At 44.1% G+C, this 25,129-nt stretch overlaps 1 protein-coding gene across 6 annotated transcripts in view; it reads left to right on the top strand.

Moving 5' to 3' along the window:
• The first annotated feature begins 266 nt into the window (after positions 1 to 266).
• LOC147421013 (uncharacterized) overlaps positions 267 to 25,129 on the top strand; it is a 92,634-nt gene continuing 67,771 nt past the window's right edge. Inside the window, exons 1-4 of one of the 6 annotated variants that reach the window (XM_086503979.1) lie at positions 267 to 610; positions 990 to 1,714; positions 1,798 to 1,893; positions 1,999 to 2,103. In XM_086503979.1, coding sequence (XP_086360105.1) covers positions 1,030 to 1,714; positions 1,798 to 1,893; positions 1,999 to 2,103 — 886 coding nt within the window. In that variant the 5' untranslated portion in view covers positions 267 to 610; positions 990 to 1,029. The remainder of the gene's footprint in view (positions 611 to 989; positions 1,715 to 1,797; positions 1,894 to 1,998; positions 2,104 to 25,129) is intronic. The other 5 variants (XM_086503983.1, XM_086503984.1, XM_086503980.1 and 2 more) reach the window with 5 other exon arrangements.

Below are 25,129 nucleotides of genomic sequence, written 5' to 3'. Positions count from 1 at the left end.
GCAGGGGAGGTGAGGGCGATGAGGGAAGCTTGCGGACGGGGGGGGGGGGGGGGGGGGGGGGGGGGGGGCAAGAATATTAGGGGGCATCTCTTTGATTTCTGGGTTTTATTTTTAGACGTCCCAGTAGCAACACATGAGGATACTATCCCAAGAGACCTTAAAAGACTATCCCACGAAGAGAGAGGCGACCGACCGTACTAGTGACTTAAATGCACGTTTGAATTGTAATGAATCATTTGTACGTGCACTAACTGCGGTTTCATGCAGGAAGTGGTGACGCATCACTTAGACGACGGCCTTCACATACACCAAACAAAACCACCCCCAGCGCCTCCAGCTGCTTAGGAGGTGATTGAAATTACACCTGACTGGTAATTTGGGAGAAGAGCACCCTCATCTCGCAGCTGGTTGAGAGCGAGAAGAAGCTCCCTGACCAACAGCTCACCATCGTAGTCCAGGTCTTTTTTCTCCTCTGAGAGAGAGAGAGAGAGAGCCGTGAAAAAGCCGGTTTCCAGTCACCTTCAATTGGTGACTGGCCGCGGACCAAGATAATGAGTGAGGGTCGTTGGCCCCCCAAAAAACCAGGTGATCAGCTGTGCCTATAAACCAGGTGACCACCCCCTTGGCAGTATCCGATGGCAACACTCCCATTTTGTTTTTAGCTAAAATAATTACAACCTTGAGGATATGTGTTGCAGCTCTCAAGTATCCATGAGCTACATTTCAGTGCATGTATAGAATATTTAATCAATATTTAGTCATTCAACCTTACCCCTCAAAATGGAAGGAGCATAGTCTTAACTTGGCCTTTTCAACCTAATCTACCTTAGTTAGACTCATTGTTCTTTCTAACAAAGTAAGGAAGTCTGTTTGATGTAATTTAGATTGCTTCGCTTTATATCCATGGTCCGATTCGATTGCTTCTATGACAATGAAGATTTGCAGTCAGCTTTACTCATGCTTTTCGTTGCTTTTTGTGTTGCCAACAGGAGGTAAATATGAGATTCTTCTTTTGAGGAAAGGGAGAAAATGAAGAAGTGCAATGATGGCTGCAGTTGTTCTAGGCAAAGTAGCAGTAGTGATGGTTATGCTAGCAAGAGCAATGGCTATGACAGCTGTTGTAGTTATTATGATACTCATCTCATAGCCAAGAGGCTGACGAAGCGTAATGGTTTGCACTGCACGCGCGTTTGCATCAGAGAGCAGGGGGTGCATGTTGATAATTCCACATCGATTTCGTGTACAGAAATGAATTGCCACCAGGGACTTCATCAATGCTGTACTAGCACCAAGAGAAAGCGTGCAAAGTACAGAGGGCATGCAAGACATTGTGACTGCTCACAAAACCATTTAAAGAGAAGCAGTTGCCTCCCAAAATATAATTGTGCAAGGCAAAAGATTTGCAAGCATCTGCAGTGTCTTGACTGCTCCTTGAAAGTGCATGATTCTCAGTATTATGATTTCTTAGGTTTGGATGATGCAAGGCAAGTGCAGGCTCAACATAAAGAAGAGCATGAAAACAAGATGACAAGGCAGTCCAATGTCTGTACCGATGAGTCCACTTCAATACGAAGAAGACTTCCCGATTTAAACTTGAGATGCCACCTTTTTAGTGAAGACAGATGTTTCTATGGCACACCCAAAATATCAGAGGATATTATGACAGAAAATGTTGCGATGACTAATGAGGTCCTTGTGACCACCTCGGCAAAGAGTAAGATGTCTCTTGTTGCTTATAATTGAACATTAACAAGTTTAGGTGCTCATTGTGTGATGTAAGGCTTTGTAAATTTCAAGGCACAGGTGCTATACAATCTTCTGGCAAAGCTCTGCAGTTTAATGCCATGTATGGAACCACTTTAACGAAATGCATGCGCGCAGAAATCATGGGAGGTGCAACGCCTTCCTTACATGAAGAATTTGAGAGATTCTTAGATGTTCTTTCTTGCTATAATGATCTTAAGCGAGAAGTAAAAGCCTTTGACTCGGACGTTGCAGTTGATGCCAGGGAAAGCGTGCTGGGGGCATCCAACCTGTCGACGACTCAGTCCTCCTTATTACAGGAGTCAATCGTCTCACTGGAAGCACCGACGAAGAGTGAAGGTCAGTTTACCTTGCGAGCTACCTCTTAGGATTGATTTTATTTTTAGTTTGGGGAGGCGGGGGAGGGGGGATTTTCGATTATTGAATGTTTGAATAGATGGCCTTTATGCAGATATCACAACAAATTCCTGCTCAGGATGAAGTTTGATTGTCTTTCTTTCTTGACATTAGTATCAGGATATAAAGAAATTGCTTGCTTCTCAAGTATTCCCTGCTGAGAAAAGTTCTTAAATAACTACAAGCCTCTATCAATTTAGTAGAGCAAGCTGTACGCTTTTTTAAATTTGGAGCCTAGAGTTGTCACTGGAGAGGAGCCATTCACTCATTCTTGTGTTTACAAAGAAAAAGACGAAGGAACTTAGCTAACAAGAAGTTGGTTTTCTTCACAAATTCTGGAAAAGTAATACATTTTAGGGTGTTCAAACAAGCAATCAAGGCATGCAGTTCACAATAAGAGGCAAAACAAATAACCTAGGACTTCACTGCACATAATATAACCTAGGACTTAACATGTGCAAAAATTTGACTTTCAAAACCTATGTTGGCCATAAGATGAGTTTACAAAGGCTTCCTTAAAACCTTTTGGGAGGTTTTAAGTAATCCTTTGTTACATCCTTCTTCTAGCCCATCAAGAAGCTGACTCCATTTCAAGTAATTCGGAACCTTGAAGTGACTGACTCAGCTCCCTCATTTGCTTCCGCTATCTCTTACAAGCCTGTTACATTATTGTTAAGCTTAATGGTACTAACTACTAGGTCTTGAAGCTGAGAATAGAGCTCCACTGTAAACAGCTCTAAGGCCATTCCCTCTAGTGGAGACCCCCTCTGATAGAGAGCTTGGAAACATGAAGAAAATTTGAGTGAGGCCATCCCCCCGAGGGTCCATGTTGAAAGGGCAAGCAAAGCACACTGAAATATGCCAGCCGAAGTGATTGATGGTGAATGCTCAGGATGAATGCTTAGTATGTACTCGAGGTGCCTTTTACTTTATGAGAGATGTGCAAAGACTAGAGAGAGAAGAGAGATTGATACTAAGAGTGAAGGTTCTATGTGTGTGTGAGAGAGAGAGAGAGAGGACTAACACCAGATGGGGCCCAAACCCCCTCCAAGGGCCCCCCTCTCTATCGCTGGAGATGTATTTGCTTTAGATTGCGCAAATGCTGATACAATGGTCCTAGATGCTGATCTTGCTATAGAGGCTTGGATCTGTGAGGCTAAAGGCTGAAAACTGAAAATGCCAGGACTGATTTGGCTTGGAGTTTCGATCTGACGATGAGACTAGGGCTGAAATCTGAAAATGCTGGCTGATCTGCTGTCTTGGGGCTGAAAACTGAAAACATTGGTACTCATGGCCAGGTCTGCCATGGTATTGCGAGGTTATGGCTGAAACTGAAATGCTGGTGCTGATGGGTGTGGTAGGCTGATCTGCTGCAAAAATGTCAGAGATGTTGAGGTTCTATGGGTACTTGGTGCTTATACCAAGGGTACTTACTTATGCTTGAGAAGTGACCCCTAGATATATGGAATTAAAGCTTGGTCGAGAATGCCAATAAAACCCACGATTTCTTGAAATGTCACTTATTAATGAGTTAATAAACTCACTTATAAGAGGTGCTTCACATGTAGATAAATACCGTAGCTGGGTACTAATGCAATTGTATGGGAACACTCCTGAGTACCTACACCTAGCAGACACTGGCTATGCTCATGCGCAGTCAGAGGGTATGCAACTAATCTAAAGTGCTTGGACATGCACGTCCTGCATACAAACTCACAAGGGTGCCAGACCACTTCCTAGGTTGTCCTTAACCCTAGAAATAGGAGTTACAGCTTGTCCACATGCACATAGGGTTAGATGTGCACATGAGATTCTTTCCTTTTTATGGTGAGGTACTGGTACTAAGCTGCATGGCTTCTGTGTAGTCCACCAACAACTCCGGGGAATCTGCGAAGAAATCTTTGTCGGCTAACTCTGCTGTGCGGGTGTCGTGATACTTGATCTTCAAAAAAGACTGCAGTGCTTGCTTCTTTGAGCCGTGTCAAAAGCGATGCAGGATAATGTGCTCCGGCTCCATGTCTTCAACTTTATCTACGATCTTGGGTTTGTCCTCTTCAAGAATCTCCTTTGGGGGGTGTCCTTGAAACAACTTCAACCAAAATTTTATAGACACATCTTTTAACTTTTTCATGATTGGAAATGGACTATGCTTTCTAACAGATTGTGGATGGAATGCAAATGAAAAATGTGATGAAGCGCCAAACTTTTCAACGAGTGCTTGACCAAAGTGATCTAAACTTGACTTTTCTACTTGAAACGATCGAGTTTGGCAAACCATGAAGAGAATATTAATGCTTGATGGACAATCGTGCTAATGCTTGTGCTATCTGTGTGCTGCCAAGGAATGAGCATACAAAACTTATTGTCATGAAAAACAATGGCGAAACATTGTGTATTCCTTGAATGCAAATTTTCTATCTTTTCTAAAGTGATGTTTGTGCTTTTGTGCTCCTTCGTGAGTAAATCATGTGCATTGTGCATTATAGATTTTGTATGAGAAGGTAACACACAAAGACAGTGACGAAAATATAAGAGATTGTCAAGAATGAGAGACTCGAAAAATGCATACTGACTTTTTATGCGAACAAAAGTTATTTCCTGAATGGGTACTGTGGTTCTGGACTTTAGAGCCAAGATCTGTCCTTCGTGATTGAATGTATCTGCAATTGGGTTAGCTTTTGCTAGGAACATAATGAATTAAACCTCCAAATTGCTCACAAGACTTGAACCATCTAGCTTGATGATCACTTGAAGGTGTACTTGGTACAAACTGGAGCCACTTGAGGGTTGGATGATCCTTATGAACGATTAAATCTCTATTATGAAAAAAATGCATGTCATGCTTAGGAGAAATGCGTGATGGAAGAGTGCGTGCTAGGAGAAAATCCGGAAACCGCAATGGGATCCATTGGAATAGCTTCTAAACATGCGCTTTTCACAAGAGAATCACTAATCACATCATGCATACTGCCAGGATCAAACAAGATCTATATACGTTGACCATTCACATGACCATAATGTAAAAGTTGACAATGCGGAAATTTAGAGCAACGGGAGGGAGAGAGACACTGTTGAACCAACCAACTGGGCAATGAATTAGTGATATACAATATACTAGCTTGGGCGCTATTAAGTACCCTCTCAACAAATTTCCCTACTTAATACTTTGACAAATAAGTAAAATAAATACTAAAAAGCCAAAAGAAATATTGGGATCACATTGGCTATTCACTTGAGATGCTATAAGTTTAACACTCTCTCTACAACTCATAGTGGACATATGTAAGAAGGTAAGTCAATGTAGAAGTTACCATGGACACCCCAACAACTGTACACTCCACTGGATACACCTCGGTTATGCTTCCACCAACTTGTTACTTGAGAAGAATGGCATCTTGAGCATTGGTTGCCTCATGAAAATTGAACATTAGACCACACTATTCCCATTTGTGAACTGTGAACACATCACACTTAAACATTCCTAGACAATGAACTTTTGGAACACATCTTGTCCATAATCCATAGTCACAAGAGACATGTCCCGAGGAGTGGGGATGGGTGACAGGGCTCAAATGAATTTTTAGTATAAAAAAGAGGACGGGACGGCAAGTGGGGACGGGAAGCCCAAAAATGGGCGTTCCCTGTGACTATGCCATAATCTAGCCAACAACAATGGATTTGGCGCTCACATCCATAGTGTTTGGTATACATCGCGTTGGTTCCTTGCCAAATGCATGTGCGTTGAACTCCGACCCCAAAGGTTTTAAACACCGATAACTACTCCAACACATGGGTCCAAATCATATGTAGGGAGCACCGTTTGCCTCTCTCTAGCAATGGCCACTTGACTACAAATTTGGCGTCGTGGACACCGTGGCCATTGCCACGTGTGCCATGCCGATCCCCTGAGTCGAATTCTCGCTATCTCTGCTAAGCTTGCCTTTGCCTTTGTCCTTTTGTGAGGTTTTGTATTTGCCTTTGGCTTTGCATTCCCAAGCTAAACAAAGCGTCTTCTCGCATTCGTAACAACGGCTCTCGGACCTTGAGGGTATTGAGGCAGCTAACTAAGCATTGGTCCTGCCATCCTCGTCTAGCTTGCCTTGGACTTTGTTCTTTTGTGAGATTCGATTCTTGCCTTGGGCATTACAATTCCGAGGCAAATGGGTTGCCAGATCTCTTGAGAACTTAGTACGTGCTGGGGTGACGAACTGTGTACTAGCCGATTCACTTTCCATAGCCATTTGTTGGTGTTGGTTATTCTAGGCCGAAGCTACGCGCAAAAGCCCGTTATCTTTGCCTTTGCCATTGCCTTCATGTGTCACAAGACGGGCACCACGTGCCAATAGAAAAGAACAGACTGAACAACTTTTAGCACTTCAATAACAACTGAACTGAAAGAGAGAGACGACACGCGACACGGAGTGACGGAGTTCCACCCCAGAGAGTATTGGCCCCAAACCTTGGCGCCCCTTTCGGTATTTCTTTATATTGCATCAACACACTACAAGCCGGTACTCCAGACTCTGCACCTTCTCCAGGAAGCATGCCAGAGAATAATCCCTAACCTCATATTTAAAGGCCCTTGGCCTAAAAAGCAATTACAGTGAAAAGCCTTTAAACTTAAAAGCATATGGTCCAAAAGCAAAGCCAAAAAGCTGCCAGCGTAATTTATGAAAATCCGTACAGCCTGCCACGTCATCATGCCAGTGCAATTTTCGAAAATCTGCCACGTTGCCCTTAGGATTAGGGTTAGGGTTTTTGCAGTTTTAGGGTTAGGGTTTCCAAAATTAGGGTTTCAGCAATTAGGGTTTTTGGTAGAAATTAGGGTTAGGGTTTTCTGCTCTCGGGCAACCACGTCATCACTTTGTGACACTTCTCCTGTTACTTGTTCTTCTTAGGATTTTGGCCCCTCGGCCGGCATTTGTAAGTTGGCTCCATTCTTTAGGCTTTGACACGTCAGCAGTTTGTTACATCTCCCCTTCTTGAAAGAGAGTAATCGTCCTCGATTACAGCATATCTGCAAACCAACTCAAGTTAGCTTTAAATTTTTTGAGGGACATTCCGAGGGACAATCAATTTGCTTTTTTTATTAAGGAGTTAGCTTCTCCTTTCTGCTCTTTTGATCAAGGAGTTAGCTTCTCCTTTCGGCTGTTTTGATCAAGGAGTTAGCTTCTCCTTCCTGCTATTTTGATCAAGGAGTTAGCTTCTCCTTTCGTCCAGATCGAAACTGTTGATATTCCGGCGTAGTAAAATTAGGCATCACACCCAGACCGTATTGATCTTCCACGGGTGTCTTGATGCACTAAAATTACATACCCAGGCAATCTCATCCAATTAGAAATATTCAGTAATTGACACATCACAATGCAACACAAATGCTTACATATGCATGTTACAAGACATAGAAACATAAAGCCGCCGATGAACACTCCTCCCACATAACCTAACAAGGTCCGGGCCGGGAGATATTCAACGACTCCCTCATCACTCCTCCCGCATAACCTAAAAAGGTCCGGGCCGGGAGATATAGAGGCCTTTTACAACCAAATGCCCCCCAGACCGAAGCCTGTGTCGTTTGGAGGTGTTGAGACTAACCATTGCTCAAACTTCTTAATACTCGTCCCGCATAACCATCCAGGTCCGGGCCGGGAGTCGCAACAACAATTATTTTACAAACATACAACCAAACGCTCCCCAGGCATCGGCCTGCGTCGTTCGGAGGTTTTCAAACATACAACGAAACGCTCACCAGGCATCGGCTTGCGTCGTTCCGAGGTTCAAACAGTACCAAAACAGTATTTCTCACTTCTCCACCTGGGAGTAAAATCACCAATCATTGAAACCAATATCAAACCATAGTCAAACAATTCAAATCAGCACCAAAACAGGTTCAAAACAGATACCATCCATTTCAAACAAATTCCAAACAGGATCACCAAACAAGATCAAACAGAACTCAAACTTATAAAGCAATCTCGACATCAGTCAAGCTCGAAAAGTCAACTGACTTTCCATCTTGAAACCTGCATCAAAAATTTGGCTAGGTTCCTTCCATGAGGTCGTAGCCGAGCACAGCATGGTCCATTAGCTCTTGGACAGACATTGTTTCTTTGGCGGCGATGGTAGTCCCAAGAGATAACAATCACAGCAAACCTCCAAGGTCATCTGCTCGTGAAGAGACATCTATTGAGAGATGTCGAGAAATTTCAAATTATAATCTGCTAGGGTTTCCATGGCAAGCATTTTAGGATAAGCCACTCTGCCAGAAGTTGCACTCCGAAGGAAGATGTCAGAAACCATATAACTTCGGGCAAAATTTTTCTTGAAAGCTTGCCAAGTACTTGGAGTATGCTGCTTGGTAGCTGTAGACATCAACACCTGCATGGCACTGCTTCTGAGAAAAACAGTGACTTGAAACAAATCTGGATCCTTCTCTTGCAAGTGATCTTAATTGGCTTATGCCCTGTAAGACATAAGTGGTGAAGACGGGGAGCGCGCCCGATGCGCGATGAAGTAAGGGTGGGAGTGGCTAATAAGTCCGGGTTGTAGGGCGAAGATAACTCAAATAAAATTCCAATAAGTCCGGTTTGGAGGGCGAAGATAACTCAATAAAATTCCAAAAAACTCTGTCTGCTCTTTTGTAGGACCGGTATGCTTGGGTTGGAGGGCGAATATAACTCAAATAAAATTCCAAAAAACTGTGTCTACTGTTTTGTAGGACCGGTATGCTTGGGTTGGAGGGCGAAGATAACTCAAATAGAATTCCAAAAAACTCTGTCTGCTCTTTTGTAGGACCGGTATGCTTTTAGAAAAGCACACGCCTGATGCTCTGATACCACTGTCACAAGACGGCACCACGTGCCAATAGAAAAGAACAGACTGAACAACTTTTAGCACTTCAATAACAGTTGAATTGAAAGAGAGAGACGACACGCGACACGGAGTGGCAGAATTCCACCCCAGAGAGTATTGGCCCCAAACCTTGGCGCCCCTTTCGGTATTTCTTTATATTGCATCAACACACTACAAGCCGGTACTCCAGACTCTACACCTTCTCCAGGAAGCATGCCAGAGAATGAGCCCTAACCTCATATTTAAAGGCCCTTGGCCTGAAAAGCAATTACAGTGAAAAGCCTTCAAACTTAAAAGCATCTGGTCCAAAAGCAAAGCCAAAAAGCTGCCAGCGTAATTTACGAAAATCCGTACAGCCTGCCACGTCATTATGCCAGTGCAATTTTTGGAAATCTGCCACGTTGCCCTTAGGGTTAGTGTTAGGGTTTTTGCAGTTTTAGGGTTAGGGTTTTTAGAATTAGGGTTTTCAGGTTTTAGGGTTAGGGTTTCCAAAATTAGGGTTTCAGCAATTAGGGTTTTTGGCAGAAATTAGGGTTAGGGTTTTCTGCTCTCGGGCAACCACGTCATCACTTTGTGACACTTCTTCTGTTACATGTTCTTCTTAGGGTTTTGGCCCCTCGGTTGACATCTGTAAGTTGGCTTCATTCTTTAGGCTTTGACACGTCAACAGTTTGTTACATCATGAGCTCTTCACGCCATGCATTTCAAAATGACAAGGGCTTGTCGAAGATGGAGATAGGACCAACATTAGGAAAATCATTAACCCTCTAAGGGCCCTTTAGGATTAAGGTTAAGTAGGACTTGTAGATTCTGGCCAAGGGGCACACAAGACATTAAGATAAGGCAAGACAAACTCACACACACTCAAAAACCCAATCGCGTGGAGATTTGATGACATGGCAGCAGCTGTATAGACGTCCGTGATTTGTGACGATGACAGTGCCATGTGGCAGCCTGTATGGACTTCTGTGTTTTACACTACTGGTTGATGATGTGGCAAGCCATACGGATTTTCCTAAAATGGTGCTGGCTATTTTTTTGAAGATCAGATGCTTTTAGGCTTGTAGCTTTTCATGTAACTGCTTTTGAGAGGTGAAGGGCCTTTCAATAGAAGGGTGGGCTCTCTTCTCTGGCTACCTTGCAAGGTCCGAAGCACAGCACAGTAGAGCCGCGCCGACTCTTGTATATTGAGTTCAAGCAATATAAAGAAATACCGAAAAGGGCGACATGGTTTGGGGCGAGTGCTCTCTTGGGGTGGTACTCCGCCACTCCCAGTCTCGTGTGTCGTGCACTCTCTCTCTCTCTCTCTTAGTTCAAGTGTTTTCAAGTGTGTAAAGTTATCTTGTCTGTTCTTTTCTGTTGGCACGTGGTGCCCTCCCGTTACACCCTAGGGATCACCTAACATTGATAAGTGTGGATGGCATAATTGGTGCTTACTCTAGTGTCACAAATTAATGATGTGTCAAGTCACCGAAGATCCTAGCCAACTTGTAGATTCCGACCGAGGGGCCTAAACCCTAGAAGTAGAAGAAGAATTAGAAGTTCTCACCAACTTACAGATCCTCGTCGAGTGGGGCAAATAATAAAAGTTTTACCCACTTATGGGACCCCGTCCGATGGGGCCTAAATAAAGCAGACCCACACACTCACATAGTCAACTCGCTTAGTTACTTGAGGACGTGGCATAATTTTGATTTTTGTGTTGACCTGTTGATGTCGCAAATTGTACGGATAGCTCCTCATTTTGCGTTGCAGGCTATTGATGTGGAAACTGTACGGATTTGCGTTGGCAGCTTTTAGACCAAATGCTTTTGAGTGTGATGCTTTTGGATTGCCAAGGGCCTTTAAATACGAACACAAAGCTCATTGTTTTGCATGCTTCTGCGTGAAAATGCAGACAATGCTGCCGTCGTTGTACTGAGTTGAAGCAATATAAAGAAATAATGAAAGGGGCACCAGGGTTTGGGGCTAGTGCTCTCTTGGGATGAAACTCCGCCACTCCGTGTCTCATGTGTTGTGCATCTCTTCTAGCTGTTTTGAAGTGCTTAAAGTTTGTTCTCTCTCTTCTATTCCGTTGGCACGTGGTTCCGTCCCATTACAATGGTATCAGAGCTTTAGTTGTGTGCTTTGCTGAAACATACCGGTCCTCCCAAAGAGCAGACAAAGCAAGATGCGCTTCCAGATTTCATAGGAAATTTTTTCCCCTCTGCGGGAGAGAGAGAGATTCAAGAAAAGCTTTATAGTTTTTGCAACAATTTGACACCATCTATGCCATGGGGATTTACTCAATAGAATCACCGTTTTTCTTAGAGGCAGTATCATCCAGTGGTGGATGTCTATAGCTACTGAGCTGCACATGTAACAAACTTGGACACCCCAAGTCGAGATTCTGCCACGACACAGCAGAGATTCACCTCAATTTAATTGACAGAACAAAAGAGAGACGACACGGCCCGACGTAGTACCCTGCCAAGAGGTATTGGCCCCAAAGACTGGCGCCTCTTTCGATATTTATTTTCATATTGATCTGTGTGCAAAGTACAATTTAGCCCACGGGTGCTCACACTCAGTCTCTGCGTCCAGATGCCCTGCAGAGTGAGGCTCTTGGGCTTATTTATTCTTACAAGGGATGCCCAAAAGGAGAGCCCCAAAAAGTTAAACTCAAAAGCAAAACTGCCCAAAAGCTGGAAATGTAATTTACGAAAAATCCGTACGGCCTGTCATCACAATTTGCGGAGATCCGTACAGTCAGCGCGAAAAGCGGGTTTCCGTACAATCACAACGTCAGCTTGTGAGTGCATAAAGCAGGAGTCCGTACATTGCCACGTCAGCAGTCATCGCATTTTTCGGGAATCTGCCATGTCAGCAGTTGTGTGTTTATGTTTGAGGGCTTGCCACGTCACCAGTTTGTGACATAATTCCCTCTTGAAAGAAATGTAATCGCCCTCGATTACAAATGCAAAACAGACAGAGGCCATAACTGTCTTAGTAGACACTGATTGTTAGTACGGACGCACTAGACATGACACATCTAGCACTTGTACAAAACGACAGTCACATCACCCAATATCACAGGACATCATTTGACATCACAGGACATCTCATGACAAATCACAAACAAATTCATTCCAAATCTCAGACCATGACCATCGCAACGTATTTAGTAATCGCATCGAGATCCATTCCGGACCTCACGTATGCCCGATCAACTAATCCTTATTGCAATCATGTCTATAAGATTTATGAGACCGAAATGCTGTAGTCATTTCGTCTTTCAACTCCTCCACTCAAACAAGTCAAGTACAAATCAATCATATTCATTTTCGGGAATTCCTGTCATAAAGTCATATAGCAGATTACTACTCAGCCCATTAGTATCCCTAAAACCCAAAGGGGACGTCAGTGACTCTATTCAAAATTGGGGTAATCCGTTGACAAAGGAGCGGAGTGACTCCCCTCTTGTGCAAATTCGCTGCACTAGATTCACCCTCGCTGAATTCAGGGTTCTATCGGAGTAGACTATGCTAAACCGAATGCTTCAAGGTAAAGTTCCAAAATCTGAGGAGTATGTGCTAGGTCCTCCTCCTCCATCCACTTCGCATCCAATGCAGGATAGTTCTTGAATTTAACCAAGAACCGGCTAATCACTTTACCTTTTATCCTTTTGTCTTTGTGTGCCAAAATCTGTTCTGGAACGAGTATCTTCTCGCTTTCCTCCACTTCGGGTTGCTCATCAGGCTCCCCATCATCGGGCACATCACCTTTAAAAGGCTTCAATAGACTCGCATGAAATGCATTGTGAATCTTCCAAGTATCAGGCAGCTTCAATCTAAAGGAGACACCATTTATCTTTTCTTTTATCTAGAAAGGGCCATAATACCGCATGCTAAGCTTTGGAAAAAGCCGCTCCTTTCCCTTTTTCTTTCTTAGGCGTGCCTTCTCAAAACGTAAGAGCACCCAATCGTCCTCCTTTAATTTCAAATCTCATCGATGTCGATTTGCTGCCTTTTTATGTCGTTCTTGAGATTTCGCTAAAGCCTCCCGGACCTTGGCAAATGCAGTGTCCAAGTCCCTCATGTACTGGTTGACTTCAAAAATCTTATCTTTAGTGCTAAGGAAGGGTGGAACCTTTGGAGCACCTTCAATGATCTTGAATGGCGCCTTCCCTGTCGAAGAGTAAATCGTGTTATTGTAGGCAAATTTCAGCAACGGAATTTTTTTTCCCCATTGAGTCTTGTGATCTAGAATGTAAGACTTCAATAAATCCAGTACAACTAAATTTGCAATCTCAGATTGCCCATCTGTCTGCGGGTGGAATGATGATGAAAACTGCAACCGCGTGCCAATGTTCTCCCAAATAGCCCTCCAAAACAAACTCGTGAATCGGGGATCTTTGTCGGAGACTATTATCTCAAGCATGCAATGTAATCAAAAAATCTGTGCAATGAACAATCTCGCTAAATGGTCTGGATTGACTGTTTTTTTCACTGGAATGAAGTGAGCTTGCTTGCTAAATTTGTCAATAACAGTCCAAATACCATCGTGCCCACTCTGTGTCTTTGGGAGATCAATGATGAAATCCATTGCAATACTTTCCGAGAGGCGGGTGGGAATGGGTAAAGGTTGTAACAATCCCTGTGCCTTATGCCTGTCAAACTTGACCTTCTGGCATACTAAACAACTGCGTACAAAGTCGTCCACATCTTTCTTGCGTCTCGGCCAAAAGAAGTAATGCTCCACACCTTTCAAGGTGGTGTCGATGCCGCAATGACCCGTAAAAGGTGGACAATGGCACTCAGTCAGAACCTTTTCCCTCAATAGCTGTGTGACGCACAACATCGTTTTCTTCATCAAGTAGCCATCCCGTATGGAATATCCCGCTACTACCTCCCCATTCTGTATTTGAGTGAATACATCGGAAAAATCCAGAGCTGTGGCGTATTGATCAACCATGTCCTCGAAGCTTCTATGATGAATCACGGAAATGGCCGAGACTAGCGGCTTCCGAGACAAAGCATCTGCCACCAAGTTTTTCTATCCCTGAACATGGACAATCTGGAAGTGAAACTGTGACAAGATGTTAGCCCACCGCATCTGCTTTTTTGAAAGCTGCTTCTGTGACGAGAAGTAGCGTAAACTCTGATGATCAGTGAAGACCGTGAAATCGGCTCCGAGTAGGTAATGTCGCCACTGAGTGGATCACTGCCAAAAGATCTTTCTCATAAATCTGTGCTGTCAATTCTGGCCTTGAAAACAATCTGCTTTCATAGGTAATCACATGGCCTTCTTGCATTAAGACCGCTCCCAGACTACGACCACAAGCATCACAATATACTTCAAATGACTTTTGCAAGTCCGACAAAGTCAACATTGTTCCAGTAGTTAGTTTTTCTTTAAGTGTCTGAAAGGTAGTCACATCTGTCGGTCCCCACGAGAAAGGGACTCCTTTTTGTGTCAATATGTGCAAAGGGGAAGCTACCTCTGCAAACTTTTGAATGAACCGCGGTAGTAAGAACACAAGCCCCAGAAGCTTCTAACTTCATGAACATTATTCAAATCAAGCCAATCACGTGTAGTTTCAATCTTGGCCGAGTCCATCTGTACTCTTGTTGCTGAGACGATGTGTCCCAAAAAGTGTATCTCCGGCAATAAAAATTCACTCTTTTTGGCCTTGATAACTAACTTGTGATCCCGCAATGCCTGAAAGACCTGTAGCAGATGGTGTCTATGTTTTGCTTCATCCTTGGAGAAGACTATAATGCCATCAAAGAAAGTGTCGACAAATGATCTATACTCTTGGAAAATCCTATCCATCGTTCAGTTGAAAGTTGCTGGAGCATTGGTAAAGCCAAAAGGCATCACCAAAAATTCATATAAACCGAAGCTTGTCCGAAAGGCTCTCTTGTAGACATCTCACGAAGCGATTATGATATGATGATATCCGCTTTTTCAAATCAATCCTGCTGAAACAAGAGGATCCCTGAAGTCGGTCAAGAATATCATCGATCCTTGGAATCGAAAATCTGTTTTTGATAGTGATTTTATTGAGAGCTCTGTAATCAATGCACATTCTCCAAGATCCGTCTTTCTTTAATACTGACAACACCGGAGAGCAGTAGGGTGAAGTACTCGGCTGGATGAGACCCTTTTCAAGGTCTTTCACTTGGTTCATGATCTCTTCATTCTGCGCTCGGCTAACACAGTAAGTTGGCCGGTTCAGTGGTGTGCTTCCAGGAATCAGATCAATGGTGTGATCCTCAGGACGAGATGGGGGTAACTCGCCTGGCAGGCCCTCAGAGAAACAACCAACATGTGTGTGGAGAAAATCTTGGCGTTCTTTGGCAAGCTCAGACATGATCGTTCTGTGTTCATCATTTAACTCTTTCAAGTAGATCGAATAAACAAAGAGACTGGATTTCATTAATTTGGAAATGGCCGAAGCCGATACAATAGGGACGGACTTGCCCTTCAGTTTTACATCCAGTACAATTGTTCGGCCCTTTTCATTCGTCAAGGTTGCTTTCTTTGCCTGATAATCGACCACGGCATTGTTCTTATGGTACCAAGGGACTCCTAGGAGGACGTCACAACCTTCCAAAGACATGTTGTAGAAGGCCTTGTGCCCTAAATACCCCCGACAATGCAACCGAAGTTTGCCAATGACATGTGTAATGGATATATCCCATCTGGGTGCCGCTAGAACTGCCTCTGCTGGTGGCCTTATCCTATTGGGTGTAATCTCGAACCGCGCTGCGAATTCAGGTGAAATGAAGTTGGTCTTGGCTCCTCCATCGAAGAAAATCAGGGCTCCTTGATCTTTCATGTCACAAATTGGTGACGTGGCTGGAGTACACACACACACACCCACCCTACTGCTGAAAACAGCCCGCTGAAAATGCAGATGAGGTAGGCAGCATACAGACTGGCGCACGAATTCCGGTTGACTGATGACATGGCATGCCTGTACGGACCCGGAAAATCCGGCGCAAAACATGGAATGATGACGTGGCTGGCTGTACGGAAAGGCAGATTTTGCGTGGGCAGCTTTTGGCTCGCTGGCTGCTTTATTCTACGCAATATAGCAAGTGAGAGAGAGAGCTTTTATTTTAAGGGCTCGCTTTATTTTTGCCAAGCAATGGCTTGAGATAGAGAGAGAAAAAAGATAACTTGATTTATAAAAGGCTTTTTATTCACAGCTTTTGGGGCTCTGCTTTTGACATCCCTTGTAAACCTATTTAATAGTGGCTTGGGCTCTCACTTCTCAGAGCATTTGGACGCAGAGTCTGAGAATGAGTCCCGACCACTCCCTTGTACTTTGAGTTGCAGATTAATACAAAAAGAAATACCGAAAGGGGCACCAGTCTTTGGGGCCAATATCTCTAGGCACGGAACTCCGCCGGGCTAGTGTCGAATCAATTGTTGAACTGTGAACTGTTTTGAAGTGAATTCTTGTGGTGTCGCGGTAGAAGCTTGACTTGGAGTGTCCAAGTCTGTTATAGTGGTATCAGAGCGCGGTCGATTTCTCTTCTACCGGGAAATCTGATCCTTTTTACGCAGCACTTATGGCTTCAGACAGAGATCAGTTGACTTCCTCTGCATCCGGAGATGCAGGAAGAGATCACGAAGAGGATTCACGCGAGAGAGTAGGGCCCGCCTCAGCCTACTCCGGTGGAGCGATTGATCGACGACGTAGGAAAGATGATGTTAAATTTTGTGAAGGACCCGAAATTTGCAAAATTTATGACCCAGACCTCCTTCGACGAGGTGTATGCACAGTGGTAGCAAACCACAGAACCACCCCCCAAACCGGCACTCAAGAAACCTCCTACTCCAAAGATGTTTAGTGAGCAAGAGCTAGAAGAGGTGGTTGATGCACGGATTTCTCAGCTTTTTGATGGGCTGAACAACACTAAAAAGCACGACAAAAAGTAGAAGAAAGGAACTGACTTCCCGGGTTATTTGGGTCGTCAATCTACTTTTGCCTCGGCAAGAAAGTAGAAGAAGCTTGTGCAGTTTGAAGGATTACCTAGTTCTTCTTCTTCTTCTTCTTCTTCGAGTTCTTCTAGCTCTTCCGATTAGAGCGAAGAAGACAGAAAAGGCAAAAAGCGAAGCAAAAAGCAACGCTTCAGAAAGAGCAAGAAAAAGGTAAAGAAGTCTAAATCTCGCCCGATTTCGAACAGTTCTACAGAGGACTCGTCTTCGAATAGTTCGGACTCCGATGACAACAAATTTTATGCAAGGAAGAAGAATTTCTACAAAGCCAACCAGTATGACTTTCTTGAAGATAAAAGTAAGAAACTGCGAGAGTTTAAAGAAGGTGGACAGTCAATTAAATTTGACACATTTTCTGGTTTTCGAGATGCTTCAAAGGCTTTGGCCTTCATATAGCAATTTGATATAGATTTCTCTGGAGGGCGTTACTCAGAGCACTCCAAGATTCAGAGGGCTACTTCCACGCTTCTATTGAACAAGAAAGCGCGAGTTAAATGGTTGAAATTTAGAAGGCTTTTTATTTCTTCCTGGTTGACTTGGGAGTACAAACGTGACATACGAACTGATCGGAACCATCTTCCGATGACCAAGAGAGATTCATTGGACGCATATTGCGAGAGATTCTGGAGCTCTTTTCTACCAGCCACTTCATTTAAGAAGATCTCGTTCGAAGAACAGATTCAGCGGTTTACCTTGGGACTTCCTACAGAGATCCGGAGATTACTGCTTAGAGCAAAAGTCAGATTCCATTCAGGAACTGATGAGTCATGCGAAACGGTGTTTTCCCATTCATTCAGGCACCTTGACCTACCACACAGATGAGATCATGACGCAGAGAACCGAACAGACTTCTAAGAATGAAAGTAGAAAGAAGAAGAGTAACCCAGAACAGAAAGAAAAGGATGCACGTCCGAGCTCACACTTCGAGAGAGAGCTCTCTACATCAAAGAGGGGAAGTGCTTTGGATGCGGGAAAACTGGGCATATCTTTGCGAAGTGCCCTAAAAAGGCACCGAATGAACAGGATGAAGAAAGGTCAGAAAGTTCGAAAGTAGCTCTGAGGAACGTGGCAGAAAAGGCAGATGAAAACAGAACTAGCACCACATTGCGTGGGGCCCGAACCGAATCAAATAAATAAAAGTACAAAAATTTGCCGCTTTTAGGGCAAAGTGAAAGAACAGAAAGCCCTCATTTTCTTTGATGGAGGAGCCAAGGCCAACTTATTTTCACTTGAATTGGCGGTTCGATTTGGAATTACGCCCGATAGGCTGAGGCCATAGGCGGAGGTAGTTCTAGCGGCACCCGGACGGGATGTTGCCATTACACCGATCATTGGCAAACTTCGTTTGCAATGTCAGGGGTGTTTAGGGCACGAGGATTTCTATGTAATTCCCTTGGGAGGTTGTGACGTCCTACACGAAATCCCTTGGTACCACAAGAACAACGCCGTGGTTGACTACCGGGCCGAGAAAGCGACTTTGACAAATGAAGGGCACGGACATTGTACTTGATAAAATTCAGTTTCTTTACTTTTTGTAAAGGACTGAATGATGATAGAAGGTTGAATTTGTTTTGAATTTAAAAAAGAACGCCAAGATTTTCTCCACACTTATGCCGATTGCTTTTGAGAGGGCCTGCCAGGCGAGTTGCCACCAGCTTGTCCTGAGGATCATACCATTGATCTGATACCTGGAAATACACCACCGAACTGGCCACCTTACTGTGTGAGCCGATTCTAGAGATACACTGTTTGGGACACATTGTCTCAGCAGCAGGACTGTAGATGGACCCGGCCAAGATAGAGACTATCCGTGATTGGCCCGATTTGAAGAATGTCCATGAAGTTGGAAGCTTCTTGGGCTTATGTTCTTACTACCGGCGGCTCATCAGAAAGTTTGCAAAGGTTGCTTATCCCTTTGCATATCTTGACACAGAAAGGAGTCCCTTTCACGTGGGGACCCACGAAAGTGACTGCCTTTCAGACATTGAAAGAGAAATTGACTACAAGACCGGTTTTGACTTTGCCGGACTTGCAGAAGTCATTTGAAGTATATTGTGATGCTTGTGGTCATAGTCTGGGTGCGGTCTTAATGCAAGAAGGCCATGTTATTGCTTACGAGAGCCGATTGTTCTCAAGGCCGGAATTGACAACACAGATTTATGAGAAAGAGCTTTTGGCGGTTATCCATGCTCTTACTCAGTGGCGACATTACCTACTCGGAGCGGATTTTATTGTCTTCATAGACCATCAGAGTTTACGCTACTTCTTGTCACAAAAGCAGCTATCGGAAAAACAGATGCGGTGGGCAAACATCTGGTCACACTTTTACTTCCGGATGTCCATGTGCAAGGACATAAGAAATGGGTGGCAGATACTTTGTCTCGGAAGCCGTTGGTTCTAGCTGTTTCTGCGATACATCATAGAAGCTTCGAGGATATGGTCGGTCAGTACGCCACAGATACAGATTTATGCAGATGTAATCCAATTGAATACAGAATGGGGGGACAGTAGCGGGAGATCCATTCGGGATGGCTACTTGATGAGGAAAAACCAAGTTGTGCGTTACACAGCCGTTGAGGGAAAAGGTTTTAACCGAATGCCACTGTCCACCTTTTACGTGTCACCGCGGAATTGTTACCACCTTGAATGGTGTGGAGAGATACTTTTGGCCGAGACTCAAAAAGGACGTGGACGATTTTGTACGCAGTTGCTTGGTATCAGCGTTAGGATTTGACATGCATCCCACAATTTCAATGGACACTCAGATCCAAGGATTGCCAATTCATATGAAATGGCAAATTTTTTCAATGCCATTCCAAATACAATTTTCATTATTCACAACCATTCCAACAACTTTTGATATCTATAATCCAACCAAAATAAACCTTCTATACTAATAGATAATGGGGAAGGGAATTCCGGCTCCCCCCCCCCCCCCCCCCCCCTGCCACGTGGCAAAAGGAGGTTCATCCGGCCACAGCTACGGTAGTGTCGCTTGCACCTGAGTGCGCTCAGTGAGAGAGAAACATTGTCTGGGCCCTGCGCGGAGAGAGAGAGAGAGAGAGAGAGAGAGAGAGAGAGAGAGAGAGAGAGAGAGAGAGAGAGAGAGAGAGAGAGAGAGAGAGAGAGAGAGAGAGAGAGAGAGAGAGAGAGAGCGGCGGAGCCGCCGGCTGCACTAGTGTAAATAAGAGCCGTGGAAAAAACGTACATGTCTATAATCGCAAATAAAATCTAGTTGTATACATTGAAAGATATACATAACTTTGTGGACCAAGTGAACATTGCCATGAATTCACCACCAAATAACAATGGAAAAGATACACTATAATAGAGCACAGGGCTGCGTAGGCTATTCAAACAAGAGGCAACTTGGGCGAAAAGGATGCACTTTGCCTTGACGCTTGCGAGAACTCGGGAGCAGAGTTGCACGCAGGCGGAGTCCTTAGTCGACGCTCACGCGATGTGCAAGTGAAGCAAAAACGTTGAGCAGGCAAAAAGTTTAGGCCTCGGCTCGTTCAAGAGTCACTGGTCAGGGACAGGTACAATTTTTATTATCCTATGATGAGAACCAGGTTACAGGGTCCAAGGATTTGGGTTCAAACTTCAAACTTCAAAAACCAAGTTTCCCACTTGGAATTTGGGTATAGTCACTAGTCACTCCGACTTCGGACTCACCATGCTAAAATTCATAATATAAATTTTACTAAATATATATTGAATTTCTATGAAAAATTTGTAAAACTTGTTTTGGACGGGCAACGCAAGAGAATGCCTGTAAGTAGACATTCTATATTGAATGTCACGTGTTCGCATGGACGGGCAATTTTTTGCCTTGCCATTTTGCTGTCATCCGTGACGTTTTCTTGCCTTTCGTGTGACACTTTCGACGCCCCTTGATTGGTGGATGATCGTCAAATCCTCTCGTTGCTTGGTATGCCAGAAGGTCAAGTTTTGATAGGCATAAAGCACAGGGATTCTTATAGCCTTTACCCATACCCACCCGCCCCTGGAAAAGTATTGCAATGGATTTCATTTTTTGATCTCCCGAAAACACAGTGTGGGTACGATTGTTTATTGCCCAGATCTTTAGATTACATGGCATACATGAGACGATTGTCTCCGACAAGGACCCCAGGTTCATGAGTTTGTTTTGGACGGCTATTTGGGAGAACATTGGCACGCGGTTGCAGTTCTCGTCATCATTCCACCTGGAGACTGACGGGCAATCAGAGATTGCTAATTCAGTGGTACTGGATTTATTGAAGTCTTACATCTCGGATTAGAAGACTACATGGGAAAGGTTTTTACTTTGGTGGAATATGCCTACAGAAACATGATTAACTCTTTGAAGGGGAAGGTGCCATTTGAGATTATTGACTTGGCTACGAAGGTTTCACCCTTCCTTAGCACGAAAGATAAGATTTTTCTTTGAAGCCGACCAGTTCACGAGGGACTTGGACTTGGTCCGGAAGGCTTTGGAGAAATCTTGGAAAAAGGCAGCAGATCGCCATCGTCGTGATTTGAAGTTGAAGGAGAACGATTGGGTGCTCTTACAATTTGAGAAGGCACGCCTGAGAAGAAAAAGGGAAAGGAGAGGCTTTTTCCAAAGCTTAGTATGCGATACTACGGACCATTCCAGATCTCCGAAAAGATAAATGATATCTCCTTTAGATTGAAGCTGCCCGAAACTTGGAGAATTCACAATGTTTTTCATGTCTCTTGAAGCATTTTGAAGGCGATGTGCCCGATGATGGGGAGCCTGATCAGCAACCCGAAGTGGAAGAAAACGAGCAGATACTCATTTCAGAACAGAGATTGGCACAGAAAGATAGAAAGATAAAAGGTAAAGCGATAAGATGGTTCTTGGTTTAATTCAAGACCTACTCCGCATTGGATGCGAAGTGAATGGAGGAGGAGGACCTGGCAGATACTCCTCGAATTGTGAATCTTTACTTTGAAGCTTTTGGTTTAGCAGTCTATTCCAAATGGAGCCCCGAATTCAGCTTGGCCGGATATATGGTGCAGCGGGTATGCAAAAGAGGGGAGTTACTCCGCTCCTTTGTCAATAGATGCCTCGATTTTTGATACTAAAGTCACTGATGTCTCTTTGAGTTTCAGGGATACTGGGAGCTGACATTATTCTGCTGTAATGACTTTATGAAGTGGAATCTCCGAACATGATATTGACTTGTTCTTGACTTGTTTAAGTGTAGGAACTGATAGACGAAATGAGTGCAGCATTTTGGTCTGAATGATCTCGTTTGAATGATCTCGATAGACATGGTTGCAATAGGGATTAGCCAATCGGGCATCTATGAGGTCCTGAGTGGATCTAGATACGATTGCTAATTGCATTGCCGATAAATCATGGTTTCAGATCTGAATGAATTTTGAATGTGATTTGTCATGTGATGTCTTGTGATGTCAAGTGATGTCCTGTGATGTCGGGTGATGTGACTGTCGATTGGTACATGTGCTAGATGTGTGTTCCTAGTGCGTCGGTACTAACAGTCAGTGTCTGCTAAGACAGTTTATGGCTTCTGTCTGTTTTGCAGGCATAATCGAGGGCGATAACAATGCTTTCAAGAGGGGGGTATGTCACAAACTGGTGACATGGCTGCAATACACACACACACCCACACCCACGCTATTGCCGAAAACAGCCCACTAAAAATGCAGACGTGGCAGGCAGTGTACGGACTGGCCCGTGAATTCCGGTTGACTGATGACGTGGCATGCCTGTACGGACCTGGAAAATCCGGCGCAAAACGAGGAATGATGACGTGGCTGGCTGTACAAAAAGGCAGATTTTGTGTGGGCAGCTTTTGGCTCGCCGGTTGATTTATTCTACGCAATGTAGCAAGTGAGAGAGAGAGAGCTTTTATTTTGAGGGCTTGCTTTATTTTTGCCAAGCAATGGCTTGAGAGAGAGAGAAAAAAGATAACTTTATTTTTAAAAGGCTTTTTATTCACAGCTTTTGGGGCTCTGCTTTTGGCATCCCTTGTAAACCTATTTAATAGTGGCTTAGGCTCTCACTTCTCAGAGAATCTGGACGTAGAGTCTGAGAGTGAGTCCCGACCACTCCCTTGTACTTTGAGTTGCAGATTCAATACAAAAAGAAATACCGAAAGGGGCGCCAGTCTTTGGGGCCAATATCTCTAGGCACGGAACTTCGCCGGGCCAGTGTCGAATCAATTGTGAACTGTGAACTGTTTTGACTTGTGGTGTCGCGGTATAATCTTGACTTGGAGTGTTTAAGTCTGTTACATTCCAAACTCGGCAAAGTTCTGTACTTTCATCAATCAGGCTTGGGCCAGTATCCATGCAATCTATGCAATTTGGTACCAGTCCTGCTTTCATCTTGCCTTTTCTGCCGCGTCCTCTCTTGCTCTCGAACACTCTGGCCTGTCTTCAGTCGGTCCTTGCGCTGCCTTTTTAGGGCACTTTGCGGAGATGTGCCCTTGTTCCCCGCAACCAAAACACTTCCTCTCTCTCTCTGATATAGTTAGCTCTTTCTCGAAGAGTCAGTCGGGGTCGTGCATCCTTATCCTTCTTTTTTTGGGAACTCTTTTCCTTTCTACTTTCGTTGTTGGAGGTTTGTTGAGTTCTTTGAGTCAAGATCTCTTCAGTGGGGTAAGTCAAATTTCCGGAATGTATCGAGAAACCCGGTTTCGCATGACCCATTAATTTTTGAATAGAATTTGACTTTTGTTCAAGGCATAGTCTCGGATCTCTGTAGGGAGTCTGCAGCAAAACCGCTCAATCTGTTTCTTAAAAGAGACCTTCTTAAATGAAGAGGTTGGTAGAAAAGAGTCCCAAAACCTCTCGCAATAAGCGTCCAAAGAATCTCCCTTGGTCATCCGAAGATGGTTCCAAGCGGTTTGTATATCCCGTTCGTACTCCTGGGTCAGCCAAGAAGAAATAAAGAGACTTTTGAATTTCAACCACTTGATTGGAGCTTCTTTCCTCAAAAGAAGAGTGGACCACCATGTTCGAGCATTTCCTTTGAGAAAAGATGCTGCCCTCCTAATCTTGGAGTGCTCTGAGTGCCCTCCAGAGAAGGCTATGTCAAACTGTTGGATGAAGGCCAAAGCCCTCGGAGCATCTTGGAACCCTGAAAAGGATTCAAATTTTATCGACTGTCCACCTTCTTTAAATTCTTTTGCTTTCTTGCTCGTCTCGAGGAAGTCATATTGGTTGGCTCTGTAGAAGTGCTTCTTCTTTGTATAAAACATATGATCATCGGAGTCCGAACTGTCAGAGGATGACTCCTACATAGAGCTATCAGAAACTGGGCGAAATCTGGGTTTCTTTTCCTTTTTCTTGCCCTTTTCGAAGCTTTGCTTTTTGCTTGGCTTTTTGCCCTTTCTTTCCTCCTCGCTCGAGTCAAAAGATCTAGAAGAACTGTTAGAAGAAGAAGAACTGGGTAGTCCTTCAAAGCGTATACGCTTCTTCTGCTTTCTTGCCGATGCAAAAGAAGATTGACGGCCCAAATAACTAGGGTAGTCAGTCCCCTTCTTGCATTTTTTCACTTGCTTTTTGGATTGATTTTTCGCGTCCAGAAGCTGATTGATCTGAGTCTGAACCACCTCTTGAAGTTCTTGTTCTGTAAACATCCGCGGAGAAGAAGGTTTCTTGATTGCCGGTTTGATTGGTGGTTTGGTGGCTTTCTACCACTGAGTGTGCACTTCAACAATGGATTGCAGAGACAAAAATTTTGCAAAGTGAGGTCTTTCGAAAATTTGATCATCTACTTTGTGCACTCGTCAACTTGCTGTCGACGTTTCATCCCTTGAAGTTCGTACTAAGTAGACCGAGGTGGCCTGTACTCTTCCTCTGTGAAATCATTAAAATCTTTTGCATGATCTCCTCCTGCACCAGCAGATGCAGAAGAAGTCGACTGATTCTTGTCGGTATCCATAAGTGTGGCGAAAATAGGGATCGAATTTCCCGGTATAAGAGGAATCGGCCGTGCTCTGATACCACTGTAACAAACTTGGACACCCCAAGTCGAGATTCTACCGCGACACAGCTAAGATTCATTTCAATTTAATTGACAGAACAAAAGAGAGATGACACGGCCCGGCATAGTTTCGTGCAAAGAAGTATTGGCCCCAAAGACTGG

This window comes from Adiantum capillus-veneris, chromosome 28 (genome assembly GCF_014529385.1).
Source record: "Adiantum capillus-veneris isolate H3 chromosome 28, ASM1452938v2, whole genome shotgun sequence".
Taxonomy (NCBI): domain Eukaryota; kingdom Viridiplantae; phylum Streptophyta; class Polypodiopsida; order Polypodiales; family Pteridaceae; genus Adiantum; species Adiantum capillus-veneris.
The sequence above is the reverse complement of the archived record's forward strand: the minus strand, read 5'-3'. Positions and strand labels throughout refer to the sequence as shown.